The sequence below is a fragment of the Synchiropus splendidus genome, chromosome 4, assembly GCF_027744825.2.
Source record: "Synchiropus splendidus isolate RoL2022-P1 chromosome 4, RoL_Sspl_1.0, whole genome shotgun sequence".
NCBI classification, from domain to species: Eukaryota; Metazoa; Chordata; class Actinopteri; order Syngnathiformes; family Callionymidae; genus Synchiropus; species Synchiropus splendidus.
Window position 1 is genome coordinate 15,086,341 of NC_071337.1, and position 23,033 is coordinate 15,109,373.

General features: G+C 45.1%; 4 protein-coding genes and 1 long non-coding RNA gene across 16 annotated transcripts in view; 2 read left to right on the forward strand and 3 right to left on the reverse strand.

The window, feature by feature from the left end:
• akap9 (A kinase (PRKA) anchor protein 9) overlaps window positions 1-5,303 on the forward strand; it is a 50,216-nt gene extending 44,913 nt beyond the window's left edge. For 8 of the 9 annotated variants that reach the window (XM_053861523.1, XM_053861524.1, XM_053861530.1 and 5 more), the window contains 12 exons: window positions 60-210; window positions 318-656; window positions 1,125-1,412; window positions 1,481-1,665; window positions 1,740-1,845; window positions 2,896-3,090; window positions 3,195-3,398; window positions 3,506-3,732; window positions 3,808-3,896; window positions 3,965-4,109; window positions 4,591-4,721; window positions 4,797-5,303. In XM_053861523.1, the coding sequence (XP_053717498.1) occupies window positions 60-210; window positions 318-656; window positions 1,125-1,412; window positions 1,481-1,665; window positions 1,740-1,845; window positions 2,896-3,090; window positions 3,195-3,398; window positions 3,506-3,732; window positions 3,808-3,896; window positions 3,965-4,109; window positions 4,591-4,721; window positions 4,797-4,840 (2,104 nt within the window). In that variant the 3' untranslated portion in view covers window positions 4,841-5,303. The remainder of the gene's footprint in view (window positions 1-59; window positions 211-317; window positions 657-1,124; window positions 1,413-1,480; window positions 1,666-1,739; window positions 1,846-2,895; window positions 3,091-3,194; window positions 3,399-3,505; window positions 3,733-3,807; window positions 3,897-3,964; window positions 4,110-4,590; window positions 4,722-4,796) is intronic. The other variant, XM_053861525.1, reaches the window with a different exon arrangement.
• A 537-nt stretch (window positions 5,304-5,840) lies between these two features.
• On the reverse strand, window positions 5,841-8,295 carry LOC128756816 (uncharacterized). The gene is made up of 3 exons (XR_008414311.1): window positions 7,851-8,295; window positions 6,919-6,972; window positions 5,841-6,110 (listed from the first exon to the last, which is right to left on the reverse strand). It is a non-coding gene; the product is annotated as an uncharacterized LOC128756816 (long non-coding RNA).
• A 3,296-nt stretch (window positions 8,296-11,591) lies between these two features.
• stmp1 (short transmembrane mitochondrial protein 1) lies at window positions 11,592-13,206 on the reverse strand. The gene is made up of 3 exons (XM_053861532.1): window positions 13,067-13,206; window positions 11,992-12,045; window positions 11,592-11,864 (listed from the first exon to the last, which is right to left on the reverse strand). Exons 1-3 carry the CDS (start codon window positions 13,079-13,081, stop codon window positions 11,793-11,795), a joined length of 141 nt encoding a protein of 46 aa, XP_053717507.1. The 5' UTR covers window positions 13,082-13,206; the 3' UTR covers window positions 11,592-11,792.
• Window positions 13,207-13,314: 108 nt separating this feature from the next.
• Window positions 13,315-19,620, forward strand: LOC128756939 (dynamin-1-like protein). Of its 2 annotated transcripts, XM_053861821.1 has the most exons (19): window positions 13,315-13,517; window positions 13,928-14,069; window positions 14,348-14,394; window positions 14,459-14,530; window positions 15,033-15,119; window positions 15,175-15,337; window positions 15,430-15,550; window positions 15,626-15,757; window positions 15,856-16,062; window positions 16,131-16,251; window positions 16,333-16,488; window positions 16,561-16,650; window positions 16,920-17,012; window positions 17,085-17,138; window positions 17,246-17,317; window positions 18,275-18,409; window positions 18,869-18,978; window positions 19,055-19,214; window positions 19,296-19,620. In XM_053861821.1, exons 1-19 carry the CDS (start codon window positions 13,416-13,418, stop codon window positions 19,350-19,352), a joined length of 2,121 nt encoding a protein of 706 aa, XP_053717796.1. In that variant the 5' UTR covers window positions 13,315-13,415; the 3' UTR covers window positions 19,353-19,620. The 2 variants fall into 2 exon arrangements, with proteins under 2 accessions (XP_053717796.1, XP_053717797.1); XM_053861822.1 differs by lacking the exon at window positions 17,246-17,317.
• An 878-nt stretch (window positions 19,621-20,498) lies between these two features.
• Window positions 20,499-23,033, reverse strand: part of cald1a (caldesmon 1a) — a 33,769-nt gene continuing 31,234 nt past the window's right edge. For all 3 annotated transcript variants that reach the window (XM_053861826.1, XM_053861823.1, XM_053861824.1), the window contains one exon: window positions 20,499-22,997. In XM_053861826.1, coding sequence (XP_053717801.1) covers window positions 22,984-22,997 — 14 coding nt within the window. In that variant the 3' untranslated portion in view covers window positions 20,499-22,983. The remainder of the gene's footprint in view (window positions 22,998-23,033) is intronic.

Sequence of the window (23,033 nt, forward strand, 5' to 3'; positions counted from 1 at the left end):
GGTTTTAATTGTTTGATGTTCATGTGGACTAGTCCGTCAGTTGCACCTCTCTCCCTCAGGTCTGAGTTATCTCAGAAGGCCTCAGTGGTAGATGAGCTGAACGATCAGCTCCTGGAGGAGAGAAAGCGGAGCCGTGATCTCCAGTGGACCATAGAGAAGGAGAAATGCAGAACTGGGAGAAGTGAGATCACTGAAAGGGAAAAAATGGAGGTAAAGAATTTTGGAGAATCTGAAATGATATTAACATGTTTATAACAAGCTTCTGCTGTAAATATGTTTGTTTTTTGGGGGCTTAACATGGATGCATATCTTGTCAGGATTTGCAGCTCGAGGTGGAAGAGCAGAGAAACCGTGTTGCTGAGCTGACCTCTGACTTGGAGAGGGAGCGAAAGACGTCCTCACAGCTTCTCCATCAGTCAGAAGAAGAACGTCTAAACATGCGCAGACACTTTCAGGAGCTGCAGGTCCAGCTGGAGACAGAGCGAGCCAAAGTCCAGGAGGTGACCACTGCTTTGGGCAGAGAGAGGGATCTGCGTGTTGAAATTGCTGCTGAGTCTTCTGAGAGTCAGCCTGCTGAGGAGAGAGGAGGGACAAGTGCTGAGCAGAAGGGTTTGCTGGAGAGACTGCAGATAGAGCTGCATGACAAGCACTCACAGGTGAGGCTTTCTATTACAATTGTATGAGCAGATTTTGCAGTTGAAATTGCAATATAGATTTAGAAATAAATGTTTTCATCTGTTCTTTTACGATGCTTCAGCCTTTTACATGGGTCAAATTGCAGGTGATATAATTAATGTTGCTGTCGAGACCAAGACTTGACTGAATACAGAACAAACTACGAGCTTGTTCCAATGAAAGCATTTCATTTCTTCATTTATTTTGGAAAAAATGACTGACGTTCCTTCCGCAGTAAGAAATAAATGTATGTGTTTATATGACCAATTGACTTGGTTCTGGTCTTGAGTCAGACTCATCAAAGTCTTGCTCTTGGAGTTGGTCTCAGGTTAGGTGACACGACCTAAACTTGATCCTTGTTGGAAGCCCTTGCGTCTGTTCTACAGCGTTCTGAAAGTTACAGTGTTTATACAACTTTTTCGTTGTTACTGTAATGATTTCCCCCCCAGGTGGTTCACCTCCTCACGGATCTGGAGGAACAAAAGCTGGAGGTTGTAAGAAAAGACGAGGAGCTGACATTAATGAGTCACCAGTCCAATCGTGACAAAGAGGCCTTGCTGGAGGCCAAGGCCCAGTTGGTGAGCCTGGACGGCAGGCTTTTGGAGGTCCAGGAGCAGCTGGTGCAAGAACTGGAAAGGATAAAGAGCTTAGAGGAGGAAAAGGAGAGACTCGCGGAACAAGTCTCCCAACAAGAAGAGTTGGAAGGCAACAGAGCTCTTCACACTGAGAGTCTTAGTGTAAGTGTTGTGTCACGTGGGACCATAGTGTTGAGCACAGGCCATCTGATCTAAGTTGTGTCCCACAGCAGTCCTCCGATCGCACCAAAGACTGGGTAATCCAGCAGAAGCTTGGAAGTTCTCCAACAGTCGGCTCTGCTGTGGATTACAGCGGGTCACATCAGGGCCCCTGGCGCACCGCTGACAAAATCCTGAGCAAGTTGCTCCTGGTTTCAGCAAAACTGCGGGGCATGGCTAGCAAAGCCACAAGCAGGTGAGTAGCCAGTGTGTTGCTCTCGCTGGTTTCTGATTCTTAAGAATGTTTTTTGTTTGTTGCCATACAACCAGAGCAAACGTTGACGTCAACAGCGATGAGTTGTTGTTGGTCCAGTCCAGTGTAGATGATGTCATCACCATGCTGCAGCAGTCTTCTGCGCTACCGTCTGTCCCTGAGGTTAGGACTCATTTCTTCCATTTTTTTTTCTGAAAAGCCATTGACTGCTTCCATTAGAAAACATTTGAAACTTGTGGCTTCATACAGTACCGTATTTTCCAGATTATAACTCGCTCCGGAGTCGCACCAGCCATAAAATTCACAGACGTATATAAGTTGCACTGAAGTATATGTTGCATTTTGGGGGGGAATTTATTTGATAAAATCCAACACCAAGAAGAGACATGTCATCTTGAAAGGCAATTTAAAACAAAAATAGAATACAGAGCAGCAGGCTGAATAAGTGTACGGTATGCTAACATTACATGACGCATAAACAATGAATTAAGAATGTGCCTGGTATGTTAACGTAACATATTAAGAGTTATTCAGATAACTATAGCATAAAGAACATGCTAACAAGTTTACCAAAGTGCCACTCCAAAGTCCTATGAAATCTTCATCCTGAGAGTCACTTTTAAACAACTCCATCAACTCCGGAGGTAGAAGATTACGTCAGACTCATCGTCAGTTGCAGTTCCAATTATGATTATTGTTTTCTTCATTTCAGTGAGAGAAACCTCCGCTTCTCACCAGTCCCTTACAAGTTTCTTGCTAACTCCAAACTTTCTTTCTGCCGCTCAATTCCCGTTTTCCGCTGCATATTTCACTACTTGCAGTTTGTAATCTGCAGAATACGATTTTCTGTTCTGTGCCATTTTGGTTCAGCCCTTCTCAGTTGTTTTTTTATAAGTTTTTATATTATCAACACAGGTGTAGAGCGCCCTCTTGCGGTTTGAGATGAAAATAACATGTGAAATGATATACCATAATAATTTCATACAGGAGTCACTCCTGAGTATAAGTCGTACCCCCGGCCAAACTTTGAAAAAAACTGCGATTTATAATCTGGAAAATATGGTATATAGCCATGAATCCTGGTCCTCACTGTGGCGTCATTTCAGCTTCCCTTCAGTGTTTACCTGGAACAGCTTCTGCACAAATTAATAACATGAATAGGAAAAATAAGCATCCAAATGACTTGTAACTTGTCCTGTGTTCTCCACACAGAACGTGTCGCTGTTGGCCGCAGGCTCCCTCAGCTCCTCCAACACCCTGACGGAGCGCCTGCTTCGTCAAAATGCGGAATTGACTGGTTTTGTCAGCCGCCTGACGGAGGAGAAGAACGACCTGAGGAACCACACGCTTCGCTTGGAGGAAGAGCTCCGGCGCTACCGACAAGCTGCGCTCATTTCCCAGGACAGCGTGAGTGTCGGAAGCTCAGCTCTCTTCAACCGAGACAAAACGCAGGGTTCAGCCTACGCTGCTGAAGTTCAAGTAGTTTAAAGTCCTACTTTCCCTCCTGACAGTTCAGCACCAGGAAGAGTGGGGTGAAAGGGGATTCAGCAGGTCTGCTGCTGACTCAAGAGAGAGAAGCTTGGGCTCGGGAGAAGAGCCGTCTGGAAAAAGCTTTACAGCTGTCGCACACGCAGCTGGCCCGAGTCAAGATGGAGCTCAGGAGCGACACAGAGCGGGAGATCACAGGACCTGAGGCCGACAACGTAGCTCTGAAGGTCTGAGGGACAGCAGTTTGATTCTTATGAAAAATGCATCTGAATATTGATCTGCTGAGCAAGTGGGCACAGTCACATGGGTGATAAGAGTCTATCCTTGTCAACAGAGGATGTATGGGAAGTACCTGAGGTCTGAAAGTTTCCGAAAAGCTCTCATCTACCAGAAGAAGTATCTGCTGTTGCTGCTGGGCGGCTTCCAGGAGTGTGAGGAGGCCACTCTGTCACTGCTCTCCAGAATGGGCGGTCGGCCGTCCGTCTCTGACCCGTACAGCCAGCACAGGCGTGGGCTGATGCGCTTCCGCTCCGCCGTGCGAGTCTCCATCGCCCTCTCCAGGTAGACCGAAGACTAACCTTTTAGCTTCGCTCGCTTGTTGAGACTCATCTGTGTCTCTAAATGATTGCACTGCAGAATGCGTTTCCTGGTGAAACGTTGGCACCGGGCGACGGGGATGAGCTCCAGTTCGCCAGACCACAAGCACGGGTCCCCGGCGCTCACAGGTGAGGACTGCCAAGTCTCTTGCTGTGAAAGGTGCCAGTTAATCATCAGCCTCCTGTTCTGGTTCCAGGCAATGAAGGCAGAGACTCGCACTACCTTCACCCCAGCAGCGTCGAAGTCTTCAGAGAAAGAGGGCGCTCAGGGGGAGGAGGAGGCTCCAGCAGACGGAGCGGACGGGAGTCCCCGAGATCTGGCGTCTCACCGACACACCACAGGTACAACGCTGGTGTTCACTGACATACGCGGTTATACCACATGAAGTGGAGCAGATTTGGGGGTCATACCTCAAGAACATAGACATGTAAAATGCAGAAAAATGTATTTTGGATTTTATCTTTTGGGACAAAAAAAAAAACATTGGCCTGCACTGTCACCTTGTGGACGTTTATTTAAACTGCATCTTGTGAGAAAAGGTGGTTTATTTGCTGTGTAAGAAGGACGTTTCAAGAGTTGTTGAATGATGATAAATGAAGAGGAAAGGTCAACTGATGAAAGAAAATAAGGCGAAGATAAAATCAATATTGTGATTTTGGTCGTCTAATATAATACATTTTCTACATAAAAATATGAAGAAATAAATAAAAATAAATAAAAGTTTTATCCCCATTTATTCCCTTCATTTTGTGGTCCTGTGGTTTATAAATCCCTTAAATGTGTTTTTTTTTTTTTTGTCCTGACAAATTTGTGCTCTGACAGGTTCCACTCAAGTGGAGACCCCGGAGCTCTCACCTGCTCACACCTGCAGAGCTACGACCCGGACCGAGCTCTGACCGACTACATCTCTCGACTGGAGGCTCTGCAGAGGCGGCTGGGCAGCGTGACGTCGGGTAACTCTTCTCCATCCAAATCTTGAGGAAAACAGAGATTCCTAGTTTCTCATTTTGCTCATTTTCCCTGCTCAGGTGCATCTTCATATGCTCATTTGCACTTTGGTCTGAGAAGATGAAACACTGGGCGGCCATTGTGGCGTGAAGACACTGGGTTGCCTTCTCTTGTGCTGAGCTGTTTTCTGTCATTCTGCAATGAATCATCTTTCCACTTGGACCAAACCTTTTTTTTTTTTTTTTTTTTTAAATAGCATTCGACTGTCACTGTTTCAGGCTGTTTTGTTGCCAGCACTTGAAAAAAGGTTAAATGATTTGTTGCGTTTGATTTGCAATCAAGTCTTTGTGTTTAAATGCTAATTTAAAAACCTTGTGATTAATTTATATGTTGAGTGGGTGGAGAATGTTTGGGTGTTTGAATCTGTCGAGGACGGCTGCTACTGGATATTCTACACTACACTGTGTTTTGTTTAGACAAACCGACGACAGAGGTCATTTGTAGAGAAAGTATTTTTCTAAAGCCGATAGGTGCTTTGAATTTCTTTGTATTTTATGAAAAACTGAAATAAAGACGAGTACAATGTTTGAGTGCTGGTTTTGTTTGACAGTCTAACCAGCTGGTATGGATCTTTGGAGGGAAGTGTTCAGTTGTTTGTTTTTGTCAAAAGTGACTTCATATTGCAAATGTTTAGTGGAGGAATATTTGAACAAAAAAAAATTTAAAAAATCATCCCTGGCTATTACTAAAAAATCTTTTTTTTTCAAGTGTAAAAAAAAGACATAAAAACAACTTGTATGGACCAACAACATTGCATGCGACTAAATGAGTAAAAATGTGCATAATTCATTTTGGTGGGAAATTGATGGAGAAAGTGGCCCTATAATAAAAAATAAAAAAGTAAATAAAAATATGAACATTATCATAGGTATAATATTTGTAAATAATAAATAATAAACATATCCATTTCATCTGATTGGTATAACTTTTATTTTTGGGATATACCTATGTTAATGATTGGTTGTTGTTATTTTTAGTTTTTTTATAACGTGAATAATAAACCATTTCATTGCACATGGTTTAGTACACGTGCAACGCCACAGTCCACACATGTTCACCAGTGATAACAGACTCCAGTTGTTTTATTGATGCTTAACATGGGACACAAACAAACTGGTTTGGCAGTTTTTAAAGAGACTGTGATCGTCCCTCAGCCTGGTGAAGCTCCCAGTATGAGCATCGAACGCCCACCCCCTTCAATGACTCATAGATTAATAGTCAAATAAATAGCCTTGCTCCCTGCTGATCTCAAGGTCACGCCAGCCTCACTCCGGGGGCTTCTTCTTTGCCTCGTCTTTCTTGAAAGCCTCGATCTTCTGAGCGATGTTCGGAACCTGGAGAAAGAATGTGAAAATAATCGCATGTACAGTGGAACCTCGGTTTTTCGTATACATCCCAGACTTGGAACAAATCAGAGTTCGAACGAAAATTTTTAGATTTTTTTGCTTCTGATTTCGAACGAAAATCCAGAACTCGAACGCTCCCGAAAAAGCCGGAAAAAATATAACGCGCTTTGTTATTGTGTATAACGCAGCCTCTGTATGCTGTTTTTTCTTCATATTGAGGGGTAAAACCTTTCCTGTCTCCACACTGGACCGTGGTAGAGTGTCACAGGGGAGGTGCTCACTCTCCACACCTCCGAGGCTGGAGCGCTCACTCCAGGGTTTGATGTCCTGTTGTGGGCTGGAGCTGGGACAGGGATGAGGCGAGTCTGGGACAGAGCGTGACTTGGTTTATGACTTTGTCACAGCCAAACTGCACAGAAGCGCACATTCAGAGCTGGACACGCACCGGGCACCTCTTCCCTTCTGGAGAGACGTCACTCACTCGGCAACCCCTCCCACATGCAGCGGCCACACACATAGAGGAACAGCCACCTGCAGCAGACACTCTGCATTCACTCCTACAAAAGACTATTTTAAGGCTTGGAACGCATTATTTCTTTTTCCATTCATTGTAATGGGAAAAATCGATTCAGATTTCGAACAAATCACTTCTCGAACGGCCGTCTGGAACAGATTGAGGTCAAGAACCGAGGTTCCACTGTACGTTCTTCATTTATTCATTTATTTTTAGGATGAATGTTAGTGTTTTGAAAGGGCTGTATATTGATACACAAAAACGCACACATGGCAAACTCACCTCATAGGTCTGGGCAAGGTACATCCCCAAAACGTTCCCGACTGTGAATACAGCCTGGATGACAGAACAGAGTCACTTGACAGGAGGGAAATGTGTCAACACCATGTGTCAACCATGGTGACAAACAGCCACTACCACATTAATATTGAAATAAAGGGTTTATTAATCCCTTTTTTGCGTTACTTTTTTCAGTTTTATTTTTAGCCTCAAATGGAGCCTTCTCTCGCCTAAAACTTAATTCTTAATATGAGTAAAACAGCCTGGAAATTTTATTGGTTTAGATGACCTGAGCTCTGCCCCCTGTTGGTCGTGGAGTGAAACTTAAAACATTTTAAAGTTAATTTAAAATGGCAGTACTTATGACAATATTAATAACGTTAGTCTGATAAAAATAACTTCAACATTTCGATGTAGCGGGAAAAAAATATGACTTATGGCATTAAAATACAGGGAACCAACTGGATGGAATTGTTATGAGGTCAGTTGTATTTTTTGAGTAAAACAGGCAACAGATTATTCAGAAAAGATTCAAATCATGATTTGATAAATAAAGGAAAACTATTATTCAATGTCAACATAAACAGTTGGGGTTAGCTCGAAGTGGCTAAGACTAAATTAGTACTTTACTAAGGATGCACCAGAACTTTTAATCTGAAAATGGCTAAAAAGTTGAAAACATTTCAAAGTTTGTTGAAATGTCAGTGCTTTGTGAATATTTTCTTCATGTTATTCATACTTTCTGAAGCATGAATACTGCTTTTGTGACCGCAGGTTTATGTGAGCACATATTAACTGGCATATTAGTTCTGTTTTGTTCTGTTCCTGTTCCATTCAAGTTCACCTCCTATTCAGTATTTTCATGTCGGTGCATCCCATACGACCTTCAACTGCTCAACTGCTTGTCAGTAAAGAGTTTTTAAAGTGATGCTTACAAGAGCTTTCAGAACTCCGATGCACCGAGCGACGGTAACCATGTCCGACAGTTCTGCGTGGACTCTTGTGACTCCCTCACCAGCAGCTTGCGGCTCTCAGACTGGAGTGTGAGTGATCATGTGACGGAGATAGTTTTCTGTGAGCTGCTAGTTTGTTTGCTTGAGTGCAAGCATCTTCAACTGAGGCAGAACGCACAAGTTATATGGTCTTGGGTCTTTGAAGGCCGACGTGTCGAGTCTTTGGTCGCTCTGATGTCCATGTGTGAGTGGTGATGTAAGTCCGCAGGCGAGACTTTCATGTCCCCCGACTGAGCAGAGCAGTGATTTAAACATGTTTTGTATGTTGTCACTCTTTTGGTTTGGCTAGGTTTGGAACAGTAAACAGTGCTTCGGGGCTTTTCACACTATGGGTTCTGTCTCGGGTGGGTCTGAGTCTGATTCACCCCCCACTGTGCAGCCTCGCACCTCTGTGCCTCAGGCGACGTCCTTTTTTTCCCTTCTCAGCTGGCGGCGCTCTGCGCAAAATAGCTGGTTTGTGACCCACGATGAAGCACATCTCAAGGAAGTTGTCATCAGTCGCACAACCTCCTTATTTCTCTGTCACTTCTCAGCACTACGAGTCGTCTTCATCTCAGATATGAACTGATGACGGAGCTCAGCCACAGCTGTAACAGAATATGGCGTTTCACAGCCAAAACCAAACATGAAAGAGTGTTGTCATGTTTATTTTACAAGGAAATAGCGGAAACAAGCTGCGTAATACGGAGCGTCTTGACTGATCCACGCTGCAACACCTTGAACACAGTGAGAGAGAGCACTGACGATCGAGAAGGTTTTAACCAGTGAAGTCACGTCATTTCCTCAAAGTGTGGATTTGTAGCTCTATGTCATACGTGCTCTGCCCTCTAACGGGCTTTGCTATTGGTTACCTCCACTCCGAGGGCCCGCCTCCACCTCTCCCCATAAGACCCCTTGTTCGCCTTAATGCGTCCTCCTTTTTCACTCAGCCTGAGACGAATCGTCATCTTCATCGGATGCCTCGTGGAAGCCTCCGCGTCAGCTCCCTCGACAGCTAAGCGACCCAACAAGTCTAAAGACAAAACCAAGGGATCCAAGAAGTCGTTCAAACCTTGGCATGAGTACAACGAGTGGGACGAGAGGAGAGTGTTTGCCCAAGAGAACCCGGAGTCCCTCTTCACGGAGGATGACGACAGCTCTGACAGCGACGCTGTTCTGGCCACAGTCGACCGTATGTTTCCCCTGGACGACATGCCCTGGCTCTTTAAGAAGGCTTAATGGAGACCTAAGCGCTCTATCACCGTATGTCCCAAGATGGGGTCCCTCTGGAAGCACCCGGACCGAGACATGAAAAGTCCCCTCACGTTTAAGGCTACAGCCTTTGCGGTGTATTGTGGAGTCGACAGAGTGGACTGGCGAGCAGGCGTCCCCGCCTCGGCGAGTCTTGGCGGGCCTGTTTGGACCCTGCGTAGGTGGTGGGCAAGCAGACCCCGCCGGGAGACCACGGCCGACTGACTGCAGTCCCGGCGCCGGGAAAGGCCGGACTCCAAACAATGGAGTCGGTTGTTCCTGACACGACACCACCTCCTGTGTTCAAGTTTGCAAATGAAAAACAACGCAACTATTCTGGTGTCTCTTCACCCTCTGTTATCGCCGGGTGAGCAGACTGTGTGCTTCCACGCCTACCGGTAAGAGACCGCTCCATCGCCACGGCAACGCTGCACCTCCCAGTCTCATACAGAGCACAGGTGAAAAAGTGCCTCGTCATTGTGGGCCCCATTTCATACTCCCCGAACAAATCTATCTTGGAAACCGTAGCAGACAGCGAAAAACAGAGCACACCGTGAGACTCCTGAGGCTTTCGCCTCTAACTTTGTCACACTCCACCCTTGGCGTACTGTGAGTACGGCAGTGGTATTTTTCGTATTGTTTGGTAGTTGTTTTCCTAAAATGTGAACCAGGCGATGGTGATCTTCGAACCTTGTGAAGGGTCGATGCTCATTTTTACGCCCTTGTGTAAACACACTATGATTCGGATTGAAACACTCCGTCACAACGCACACTAAAGCCACCACTCGTCGTGAGGATTTTCCTTCAATTCAATAAAAACTTCAGCAAGTTTGACAGATCGTTATGCTAACTGTAGCAAACGCAGCTTAGTTAGCAAATAAAAACCTCAGCACACGATAACATCCGATGGACTCACCAGGAACTGAAGCATCGTGAAGGGGGGAGTTTCTATCAACTCGTAGCATCGGTCACTTCCTAAGATGAGGTTTAATTCTGTTCAGTGACCAATGGTCGATTTGTGTAAAATTGACAAGCGTCAAGGAAATTCAAATGCGCATTCAAATGCTAACCCTAACCCTAACCCTAACCCTAACCCACAGCCCCCATGGTCCACTTCACAGCAAAGGACTATGCTGTCTCTTAGTGACACAACTAAGACCAACGATGTCAGTGAGACAGCAAAGCTGATCACAGTCACTTCTGATGAGCCACCCCCTCACCTCCCCCCTCTTTCTCTTGACATCATGGAGCAGGACATGCTCACTCAGTTCAGGAGGCTGAACCTTTGGAAGGCTGCGGGTCCGGACAGAGTTTCCCCTGCCATCCTGAAGCATTGTGCTACTGAGCTGGCTCCAGTGTTGACGGACATCTTCAATGCTTCCTTGGTGTCCTGTCATGTTCCTGCCTGCTTTAAGTCCTCCACTATCATCCCTGTTCCCAAGAAGACCAGGATCACAGGACTAAATGATTACAGACCGGTGGCCCTGACGTCTGTGGTCATGAAGTCCTTTGAGCGCCTGGTTCTATCCCACCTGAAATCACTGCTTCTCACCTGGACTCATTGCAATTTGCCTCCAGAGCCAACAGATCTGTGGACGATGCAGTGAACCAGGCCCTTCATTTCATTCTGCAGCATCTGGACTGCCCAGGAACCTATGCCAGGATCCTGTTTGTAGACTTCAGCTCTGCCGTTAACACGATTCTCCCAGCCCTGCTTGACATGTCTGACACCCTGCAGATGGATTACAGACTTCCTGACCAGCCGGAGTCAGCGTGTGCGGCTGGGGACGACTGTCTCCGACACTCAGACCCTCAACATCGGGTCTCCTCAGGGCTGTGTTCTCTCTCCATGGCTCTTCTCCCTCTACACCAACTGCTGTACCTCCAGCCACGAGTCCGTGAAGCTGATCAAGTTTGCGGATGACACCACCATCATCGGCCTCATCTGAGATGGAGATGAGTCAGCTTACAGGAGGGAGGTGGAGCGGCTGGTGTCCTGGTGCAGCCACAACAACCTGGAGCTCAACGCCCAGAAGACAGTGGAGATGATCATGGACTTCAGGAGAGTCACAGTTTCTCTGTCCCCTCTCATGTTGGCTGGTTTACCCATTGCTATTGTAGACTCCTTCTGCTTCCTAGGAACCACCATCACTGAGGACCTCAAATGGGAGTCAAGAAGAACAGAGATTGTTCTTCTTGAGGCAGCCACGAAACCTACGGCTGCCGTCAAAGTTGCTGGTTGTTGTTATTCGTAAATAATAAATAAACATATCCATTTCAACTGATTGATATAAGTTTTATTTTTGGGCTATACCTATGTTAATGATTGGTTGTTGTTATTTTTAGTTTTTTTATAACGTGAATAATAAACCATTTCATTGCACATGGTTTAGTACACGTGCAACGCCACAGTCCACACATGTTCACCAGTGATAACAGACTCCAGTTGTTTTATTGATGCTTAACATGGGACACAAACAAACTGGTTTGGCAGTTTTTAAAGAGACTGTGATCGTCCCTCAGCCTGGTGAAGCTCCCAGTATGAGCATCGAACGCCCACCCCCTTCAATGACTCATAGATTAATAGTCAAATAAATAGCCTTGCTCCCTGCTGATCTCAAGGTCACGCCAGCTTCACTCCGGGGGCTTCTTCTTGGCCTCCACATCTTTCTTGAAAGCCTCGATCTTCTGAGCGATGTTCGGAACCTGGAGAAAGAATGTGAGAATTATCACGCGTACGTTCCTTATTTATTCATTTATTTTTAGGATGAATGTCTGTGTTTTTGGAAGGGCTGTATATTGATACACAAAAACGAAAACATGGCAAACTCACCTCATAGGTCTGGGCAAGGTACATCCCCAAAACGTTCCCGAGTGTGAATCCAGCCTGCATGACAGATCAGAGTCACTTGATGGGAAGGAAATGTGTCAAAACACGATGGTGACAAACAGCCACTATCATATTAATATTGAAATAAAGGGTTTATTAATCCCTTTTTTGTGTTTTTGGTTTAATTTTTAGCCTCAAACTGAGCCCTCCTAAACTTATAAAGCCTGGAAATTTATATATATATATATATATATATATATATATATATATATATATATATACAGGCAACAGATTATCCAGAAAAGAATCAAATTGTGATTTGATAAATAAAGGAAAACTATTATTCAATGTCAACAGAAACAGTTGGGGTTAGCTAGAAGTGGCTAAGACTAAATTAGTGCTTTCACTTTATGAACGGACCTTTCTTTTCCAATGCAAGCATTGGACCACAGGTCAGTGTCAAATGCTTTAGCCAGTCCAAGGACCTGAGAAGATACTCGTGTACTGCAACATCTCAGCCAGTTGCCTTGTATATCACCAGCTTCAGCTGTAGTTGACATGGTGCTGATACAGTTTATATGCATCTCACACAACAGCTGAAATATCCGAGTCATCAGTCTGACAACGATACTTTGCTGTTGGCTCCTATGAACATGGCAGACAACGTCACTCGATGATTTCACTTTTAATCGATGCAAGTGGCTCAATAATGAATAAAGTAATGTATTGTCACACTCCACCCTTGGCGTACTGTGAGTACGGCAGTGGTATTTTTGGATTGTTTGGTTGTTGTTTTTCTAAAATGTGAACCAGGCGATGGTGATCTTCGAACCTTGCGATGGGTCGTCCTTGTGTAAACATACTACGATTTAGATTGGAATGAGTTGAAGGATCAGAAACTCCGTTTAGGAGTCTAGTTTAAAGCCACCGCTCGGGTGATGGTGAGGATTTTCTTAGCACCGATATGAAATTCAATAAACAACTTCAGCAAGTTTGACAGATCGTGATGCTAACCGTGGCAAGCGCAGCTTAGTTAGCAAATAACACCTCAGCACACGATAACATCCCAAGGACTCACCAGGAACTGAAGCATCGTGAAGGGGGGAGTTTCTATCAACTCGTCGGTCACTAAGATGCAGACGTTATTTGAGGTTTAATCCTGTTCAGTGGCCACCGGTCGATTTGTGTACAATTGACAAGCGTCAAGGAAATCCAAACGCGCATGCGTATTCGGTCACGTCATTTCCTGCGGATTTGTAGTTCTTTGGTCGCCCACCATCCCGCACTCGTCCGCTGCAGGGACTTCAATCCCCATCAGCCCACTTCCACATCCATTATTGCGATGGTGGTGTCGGTGGGACATTGAATGACTTTGGCTGCACCGCGAAACATCGCGTTTATTTCGACTCTGTGGCAGCGCAGCCGACATGGAGGCTCTTATTCCCGTCATTAACAAGCTCCAGGACGTGTTCAACACTGTCGGGGCGGATATAATCCAGCTGCCGCAGATAGCAGTGGTGGGAACCCAGGTGAATATGAATGGGCGACTCGTGCTAGCAGGAACAACCTTCATTTTGTCCATTACACACGCTCATGCTAGTGTCCTGTGCGCTGCACAACAACACCATGGTCCACTGCGTTTTCAGACTTTATATTCAATAGAATGTGCTGCTGATGTTACCCTTAATTCTATTGTCAGCTATTCGAATTGCCATCAATATCTAAGTTACAATGTGCATAATGATGAAACACACATTTTACTTAGCTTCTTGGTGAGCCTCTTTGTAATTATATGTAATAATGTGTTACTATAACTGTCTGTTGTTACTAGTAGAAATGCCTATGATGATATACAGAACAGATTTAGCAAGGTATTTACTGTATGTATTATTATTTTTTAACAACAGTTATGTGATCATTTTCTCATTTACTTCTTCAGAGTAGCGGCAAAAGTTCCGTTCTTGAGAGCCTGGTGGGTCGCGACCTGCTACCCAGGGGCACGGGAATCGTGACCCGCCGACCCCTCATCCTCCAGTTGGTCCATGTGGACCCGGGAGATGCTCGCAAAAATGAGGACAGCGGTAAGATCCCGACACTCAAATGAGGCCTGTTCTTCAACACATGCCTACACACACTGTTTTGTTTTCAAGTAACACACTGTTTCTGTCCAACCACACGCAGAGACCAGGCAGTGAAAAGCTCAGTAAAGGTGCTGAAAACTGAAAAATAATAATGTAGCTTAAGTGGCTATAGTGCCCTGAGTGCAGCTCTGGTGTTGTTGCCTCTTGCTTAGTAACCTGCTAGTAATGAACATGTGGCTGTATTAAAGTGTGACTAAGCAAAATTTGGTGTTTCACAGGAAGGGAAGGAGAAGAATGGGGAAAGTTTCTGCACACCAAGAATAAGGTTGGCACCACAGCCATGTCATAATAGTGTACACAATCGTGACCTTACCCTTCTGGGTCCGCAGATCTTCAATGATTTTGATGAAATCAGGCAAGAAATTGAAGCTGAGACGGAGAGAATATCAGGGAACAACAAGGTAATAACCTACTTGATCAATTACTTTACCTAACACTAGCATTTCTATCCAAAAAAACAGACAGAAGTAAAACAATGATAGCTCTTTTTGTGTGGTAATATTGGCGGAGGACCTCTGGTGGAGGGGACCGCTCGGTCACGGCCTCCAACAATAGGCCTCTTCTGATTCCAGAAACCTGTGAAATAAATACTGCTCTCACGGACTGGAGGTGATGCAGTTTGATTCCACGTGACAGAGGTCATTGGAGGACGTCAAGTATTTACACTCCTGAAGGATCTTCCCCTTCACACTTCTATTTAGGTTCAAAACATCTCAGTTGTTCACCAGGGTTCAGAATGATCGTCTCAGTGACTCCCTGTGACTGTGAAGGAGCAAATGCTAGAGGAGCAAGTGACTCACTCAGACTGTTCTCAAAGACTCTGCTCCTAAGATAATAATAACACTACAACCGAATGATAGTTGTTTATTGTAATGAATGACGCGGACACTGCATCCTCTACAGGGCATCAGCGATGAGCCGATCCATCTGAAGATCTTCTCTCCTCACGTGGTCAATCTGACTCTTGTGGACCTGCCGGGGATCACCAAGGTAACCAACAGCTTTAGCCCCTCCCCCCGGAGGCCTCATTGTCTTGCCCTCCCAGGTGCCAGTCGGCGACCAGCCCAATGACATTGAGCTCCAGATCCGGGACTTGATTCTCAAACACATCTCCAACCCCAATTGCATCATCCTGGCAGTGACTGCTGCCAACACCGACATGGCGACCTCGGAGGCCCTGAAAGTCGCACGAGAAGTCGACCCGGACGGTAGCACATGAGGATTACTTTAAGAAAACAGCAGGAATATGGTAGTAGAAGATACAAGCAGGTTTTATAAAGCAAACGTATGTGGTGTGCAGGCCGGAGGACCCTGGCTGTCGTGACCAAGTTAGACCTAATGGACGCTGGAACGGACGCCATGGACGTTCTGATGGGTCGGGTCATCCCTGTCAAACTGGGACTCATCGGAGTCGTCAACAGGTTCAAGACATTGCTTTCCGACGTACTTTCTGACGTAAATCGTGTCACGCTGCTAATGTCAGCTGGTGCTTGCAGGAGTCAGCTGGACATCAACAACAAGAAGTCGGTGGCTGACGCCATCAGGGACGAGTACGCCTTCCTGCAGAAGAAGTATCCCTCACTGGCCAATCGGAACGGAACCAAGTACCTGGCTAGAACTCTCAACAGGTACCAGGTCCAGTTCTTTTGTGGGTGTGGAGGCACTGAGACTAACTTGATTCAGGGTAATGACAGGCCTAACCCTCCGCCTGCTCCCTGCTGCTCAGGCTGCTGATGCACCATATCCGAGACTGTCTCCCGGAGCTGAAGACTCGCATCAACGTCCTGGCAGCCCAGTACCAGTCGCTCCTCAGCAGCTATGGTGAGCCAGTGGAGGACCAGAGCGCCACCTTGCTGCAGCTCATCACCAAGTTTGCCACTGAGTACTGCAACACCATCGAGGGCACGGCCAAGTACATCGAGACGGCCGAGCTGTGAGTCCCGGGCTGTAGCTGTAGTTGATCCCTGGCAGCAGGGCCTCACCAGACACTGACTCTGACAGGTGTGGCGGCGCCCGGATCTGCTACATCTTCCACGAGACTTTCGGCAGAACTCTGGAGTCAGTAGATCCTCTGGGAGGTCTGAGCACCATCGACATCCTGACGGCCATCAGGAACGCCACTGTGAGTTCATTCATCTTACACTGCAACCTGCACACCTCTTCACCGAGTCCTCCTCACCTCAACCTCCGCACTGTCCTGCAGGGCCCGCGTCCCTCTTTGTTTGTTCCAGAGGTTTCTTTTGAGCTTCTGGTGAAGAAGCAGGTGAAGCGGCTGGAGGAGCCCAGTCTCCGCTGCGTGGAGCTGGTGCACGAGGAGATGCAGCGAATCATTCAGCACTGCAGCAACTACAGCACGCAGGTCAGCGCATGACTCAGCCTTGTTCTCGCTCTCGCCCAGTCTTCTCTTCTCATGCTGTTCTCTGGTTTGCAGGAGCTCCAGAGGTTTCCCAAGCTTCACGAGGCCATTGTGGAGGTGGTGACGTCCCTGCTGAGGAAGAGACTTCCCATCACCAATGAGATGGTGGGTGACCTTCCACTTGTAGTAACTAATAATAGTAATTACTTGTAATACTAATGTTGTAATTACTTGTAATACTAATGTTGTAATACTAATACAAACTAATGATGTTATTCTAATAGTTGCCCTCTTGTTGCTCTATAATGTGGCTGACATCCTGAGAAAGGTGACATGATAAACTAAGCTAAGCTAAGAAGCTAACAGTACAAAACGCCAGCGTTGTTGCTGTTGTGCTTTCAATGTGCAGGAAATGATGTCACTTCCTCTTGCAGGTGCACAACCTGGTGGCCATTGAGCTCGCCTACATCAACACCAAACACCCCGACTTCGCCGACGCCTGCGGAGTCATGAACAACAACATCGAGGTGAGACACTCGCGGTTCGACCCCCTCCTTGATAGCGTCATCACACATGCTGTGTGTGTGTGTGTGTTCCAGGAGCAACGGAGGAACCGGATGAGGGAACTTCCAGCCGCAGTGCCCCGAGACAAGGTGACTGGCTTCCTTCTGAAACGTCCCTGTAGCCTCACGTGAATCCACTCGCCAACTGGCCTGCACACGTTCACGTCTGTGTCTCTCCGCTGCTGCTCTGGTTCTAGTCCGCTGCCAAAGGTCCGGCTCCGGTCTCCGGGGACTCTCCCGCCTCTGGAGCGGATGTGGACGGTGTCAAGGTGGGCATGTGGGCAGTCGGGGCATGGAAGGTGGCTGAGGCATGACCCCTGAACTCTGCTCCTCCTGCCTGTCTAGACTAACGCGTGTCCTCCTCACCCGCTCCACCTGCCCGAGACCTCCCTTGTCCCCGTGCCCTTAACCGCTCATGAGTCGCCTCTCTATGTCTTTGTTGACTTGTTGAGGATTTACTTAGCTGCACCTCTCACCGTTGACCTTCTTGCTGCTGACTCGACAGATTTCCCTTCAGCTGATTGTTCATTCCTGTGTATTTAACTTTATTTGTTGCGTCTCTTTTTTTAGTTTATTTGCTGTTTTCATATGTATTTTCTAGTCATTTTATTTGTCACACTACTATTTCATATCGTCTTGACATTTTGTTTATGTTTATTTTTTATTTTACTGTAAGATTAATTGGTCATTTTAGCCTTTTTTGCCATTTTGAATCTTTTTGTCATGATTTTATTTTTATTTGTTGTTATTTTAATTTTTTTTGTGAATTCCTTTTTGCGATTTTGTACTGTGACCCACGGCATTTCTTTTTTTGTACTTTTAAGATTAAATTGTTTTGCAGCACTCACTGTAACATGTTATTTTTTTAAGTACAAATAATTCATGTTTCGTCCCTGATCATAATTTATAGAATTTAGATTAAAACCTTTTTTAGTTTTGTAATTTAATCACTGAATCATTTTGTTATTGTTTATTTTCCAATTATACATCATTTGTTATTGTGGGCCACAATTATTGTTTTGTATTTTTTTTCTTTAACTCCTTCTGGTTGTTTATAATTTAATTTTTTTTCTCCCTAAATATTTCCATGCTAATGCTATTTTTTCCTATTTCTCAGTTTCACCATGTGATCCAGATGTTTTGCAGGAGAACCGTTTCAGCTCGTGTTGTGTTCCGACGCGTCCATTGAGGGCGCCTGTCGCTAACTGTTCCGGTTTTCTATTCAGGCTCCTTCAGCGGTGCCACCAGGGGGCGACCAGGATGCCACTGGGAATTGGAGGGGGATGTTGAAGAAAGGAGAGGACGCCCCGGGGTCTGGCCCAGGAAGTCCACTGAGGGGCGCCGTGAACTTGCTGGATGTGGTAATTGTTTCGTACAGCTCCTGGCTAATGTTAGCGTCGCGAGCTACAGGCTTGTGTTAGATTGGATTGGCTTTGTTTCTGGCCGTTGACTGCTTTACTATCAGCTGATGGGCGGAGCTTTCCACTGTGGCTTTTTGTGGTGAAGACGATACTGCAACTGCGTATTCTTTGAGCCAAAGAGTCACACGAGTTTACACATGTGACTAAACCTGTTGTGATAATGTTCCTTAAATGTTACGTAGGCCACATGCTGAAGTACTACTCACATACACAAAGGGTTCTACTGCAATAATAACTACAATAGCTTCAGCACCTAAGAAAATAAAGTGCATTCTGCAGTGCTAATGTGTAGCATACCCAACATGCTAAAATAGCAAAGATGCTTGAGGTACATGGTCACTGCATCGCTGTCCGACGGTTTTCATCAAAGTGAAAACCAACCCTGCGTCACCTCTGCAGCCGGTGCCAGTCGCCAGGAAGCTATCGTCACGTGAGCAGCGCGACTGTGAGGTCATTGAGCGCCTCATCAAATCCTACTTCCTGATCGTGCGCAAGAACATCCAGGACAGGTGGGTGCAGCCCGTCACAGTCCCACTGGGAAGTGGGTCCCTTGTCACATGTGGCTCACCTGTGTGGTCCCGCCAGTGTCCCCAAGGCCGTCATGCACTTCCTGGTCAACCATGTGAAGGACAGCCTGCAGAGCGAGTTGGTCGGGCAGCTCTACAAGTCTGGACTCCTCAACGACCTTCTGACGGAGTCGGAAGACATGGCCCAGCGCCGCCGCGAGGCCGCCGACATGCTGCAGGTGCGGACGCGCTTCGAGTCTGACACAGTGCTGCTTTTGTTTTCTCATTCAAATGAATGGTGTTTTCCCGTGTTGACACAGGCGCTGCAGAAGGCCAGTCAGGTGATCGCTGAGATCAGGGAGACGCACCTGTGGTGATGAGCTGCACTGACCCCTGCTCACCAGGAGGTGGCAACGAAGAGCGCTGTCGAACAAAAGCGTTTCAATCCTCAATTCTAAGTTATTGATCAGTTATTATTTTGGATAGCGAGATGAGGTGCGTGTGTGTGTGTGAGAGAGAGAGAGAGAGAGATCACTACTGCTGCACTGTTGCCGTCACTGTTAACTTTATTTATTGATGTGATATTTATGTGTTTATTTGTTTACATATCGCTGCCACAGACGTGTTTGTCCAAAATAAACTGAATTTACCTCCAAACTGATTGAATTATTTACAAAAAAGGATGGCTGGTTCATCTCACTTAAAGCAAATAAAATATGCTATTTTATATATATATATATGTATATATATATATATATATATATATATATATATATATATATATATATATATATATATATATATTAGCCGTCTTGTGGCTGCACTCCTTAAACTCGCCACTAGATGCCTCTATTGACTAACGCAACAAAAGGTGGAGCTCGCGTCACCGTGAATTTAAGCAAACTCTTTTGTCAAGTTTCTTCACATCAGAAACTAATTTCGGGGTCACAACACAGCTTCGGGGCGACACTCTTAGCTCAGTATTTAGCTCCCTGCCTTGGGCGTCGACCCGACAACCCTCGTCAGCCTTTCAGCTTGGAGGCACAACATCGCGGAGAAAACGTGTCTGATGTTCGCAGCCTGCGCCTCTGACAGAACTAATTTGGGGCGAATGTAAACTGAGGAGGAGACTTTCTGTTTTTGTGCCTTTCGAAATCTTTTTTTTCACTCATCAAGAGTGACTTTTTACTTCCTTTTAAGTGAGGTTTTATCTTGGAGATCAACTATGTAATTTGAAAGAAATACAGTAAAATAATTCATGAAGTTTATAGCAGGTGAATTTTGTTTTGCATTTCATGCAGCTCTTAATTGAAGACTTTGACATGAATTTTTAATCAAGCAGAAGATAGTGTTCCATGTTGTCAGTGTTTCGATTCATCAAAAATTTGATCTGATTGAAAAGAAAATGTGCGTCATCAGTAATGTTCATTTAGAATTTGGATTTTATTTTATCTTATTTTTTCTTTGCTAAAGGACAAATTAAACTTTTTAAAAACGGAGACATTAAACAAACTGACACCAAGTGAGAGACGTCAATGTTTTTTTATTTCTGCTGTCCAGGTTGAAACAACTGACGTTGGTTTAGAAAAAGTGTTGCTGCATTGTGTGTTTGGATAAACATGATATAACAAATGATATAAAATCAAAAACACTGTATAAAAACATACAAATATTTTGGTCAATTCTCCGATTGTCTTGAGATGTGACATGGAAAAAAAAATGATTCAAGTTTTCTTTGAGTGATTATTTTGGTCTCATAAAAGCTCTGAAAAAGTTTCTTTCACATAGAAAAATATATATTCAGAACTACTTTTCTGCTCCAGTTTTCCAATCATTTGTGTTTATTTAACTGTGTGCTACAACTGGAACTCGATCGGGCGACTCGTAGCTGTAGCAAAGATTTGGTCCGGTAACGTGTCGTGACTGCTTTCACGTGTCCAAATCAGGGAATTCGGTCGGGAACTTGCGAAGGAATAGGTCAAGTTTAAACTTTCAAGATTGCATGAGACGTTAATGAAGCATAGTTGCTGGTTTGGTCTCATGTTAATGACATCACTGCATTCATACTGGCCAGTACAAGTCACATGACTACAACGATCAAGGATCAAGACGTGTGTATCCATGTGACTTGGACTTGATTCCAACTCTAATCTGAAAGTTATGGATTGATGGATGGCAACATTAGCTGACGCTAACGCTACAGTACATTAAGCTAATTGTGGAACTTGATGGAAGCACAAGCTAATTTTGCAAACAAAACAAGTGAATTGGAAAAAACTTGGTGTAATGGTTTAGAAGCTAGCGGTGCAGTGCAGTCGCGTTACTAGACCAAAACAATCGCATTTCATAAATGCGACTCGTGTGGATACATTTCTGTTATTGGTCCCTCAGTGTGTCACATGGTTTTGGTAAATCAGACCACAAAGGCCACACAGTGGTAGAAACAAGAATAACCGCGAAACGCAAAGGCACCTTCTTTATCGTAATGTGCCCTGTTATCAACGACGAAGTTGCCATAACAAATGTGCATAGAAGCAATAAAAAAAAGAAAGGTAGATTTTAAAAAAGCCTCATTGGCTCCGCCCACTTCCTGTTCTGGCTGTGTGATAAGAGTGGAATGTCCGAAGTATTTTTTTTTTTTTTAAGTGATCAAACGTACAAAACACAAAATAGCATAAATAAACAAGGTAATAAAATAAAAATGGCCGTCTGACTCCACATTTGTCTTTGGACAATTTTGTGAGTATAAAAAAAGGAATATAATGACGTGATATAAGGTGGATATTTGAATGTCGCGCGCGCTAGCATATATTACTTCTCGCGGCACTAGCGGCACGATAAGTGAAGTCAGCTAAACCTACAAGTGCTCATGTTCCTATCCTGCGAATAAACGGTGACGCGTTTGACTTCAATATAAATAGGAATAAAGAAGAGAATAAACAAGATGGAGAGGGCTTTGTTTCATCATCTCTCTGGAATGTGTCGTAGAATTCAGTCATCGAGGCGAATGTAGACAGCTGAAGGTCGGCGACTGGACATTTTTACTGTCACATATTATGAACTTTCAGGGAGAACTTTAAATGATCTTTCTTGAGAAGTGACTCAGATATTTATCAATAGTCTTGGAGGATCAGGAGAAAATCAAACATGGCATCGAATGCTAACGCTAACCTTGAGTTGGGCTGATGTATGGACAACCTCCAATTCATGACAAATGACAATGTAAACTTGCATATTAGCTCCGTCCTCACACACCTCACATTCACAGGACTTTCTCCTACGTTAGCGTCCTAAACACAGGCTGCTACGCTAACCTTGGGTGCGACGTGTAAACCAAGCATCCACTCTGAAGCTCGCACTATCACTCAACTACACTCTCTAACGTGAACTTTGACCTACAGTATCCTCAGTCCAAACTGCAAACTTAATTTCTGCCATAAAAGTAGCTGCTTAATTCTTTCTACTTCAAAATACAAGTAGCCTTCAAACTGCATCTGCGACATTAACCTTCGCAGGGTACAACCCACACGCACAATGAAGCTAATCTGGCATCGGATCTACACAAAGCTCCGTACGCATGGAACATTCAGGATTTCGTCTCAGCCAAGGACAGCACAGTTCACCAGGCTCTAAACTCAAAAGTGCTGTGATAACCATAACAAGACCTGCACTTCAACATTAGCATCATGCTAATCCAACTGTGATGTTGCGATGGGGTATTTATGGGAACCAGGAAGTTCCGTCGCCGACCTTCAGCACCTGGAATGTGGGACAGACTCCACGCGGAGTCTAATTTGAGCGCTTTCGTCGCGGCAGGATCTGGAATAAGTTATTCGTCAAATTTCACAGCATCGTCGTTTCTTTTACGCCAAACTTTGTGCAAAAACACTGAGCCCAGGAGAATCTCTAGCCGGGGTCCAGTGCTGTGCCCTTACTGCCAGGGGGTTCGTGGAGGTTTCTAGAGGAGTCAGAGGACGAATCCGGGGGCTGGGTGGCTCCATCATCATGTTAGTGACCTGTTCCTGCCGGAGGAAGCACGAGAACTTCACTTCACAAAC

Excerpts from the sequence above, each read along its gene's own strand:
- stmp1 (XM_053861532.1), bottom strand. Across the intron at positions 11,865-11,991 it reads ACCTTGCCCAGACCTATGAG|GTTCCGAACATCGCTCAGAA; the intron begins GTGAGTTTGCCA and ends TTCTTTCTCCAG.
- LOC128756939 (XM_053861821.1), top strand. The coding sequence starts at position 13,416 with ATGGAGGCTCTTATTCCCGTCATTAACAAGCTCCAGGACGTGTTCAAC. Across the intron at positions 16,489-16,560 it reads GCAGCAACTACAGCACGCAG|GAGCTCCAGAGGTTTCCCAA; the intron begins GTCAGCGCATGA and ends TCTGGTTTGCAG. Across the intron at positions 17,013-17,084 it reads TCATGAACAACAACATCGAG|GAGCAACGGAGGAACCGGAT; the intron begins GTGAGACACTCG and ends TGTGTGTTCCAG.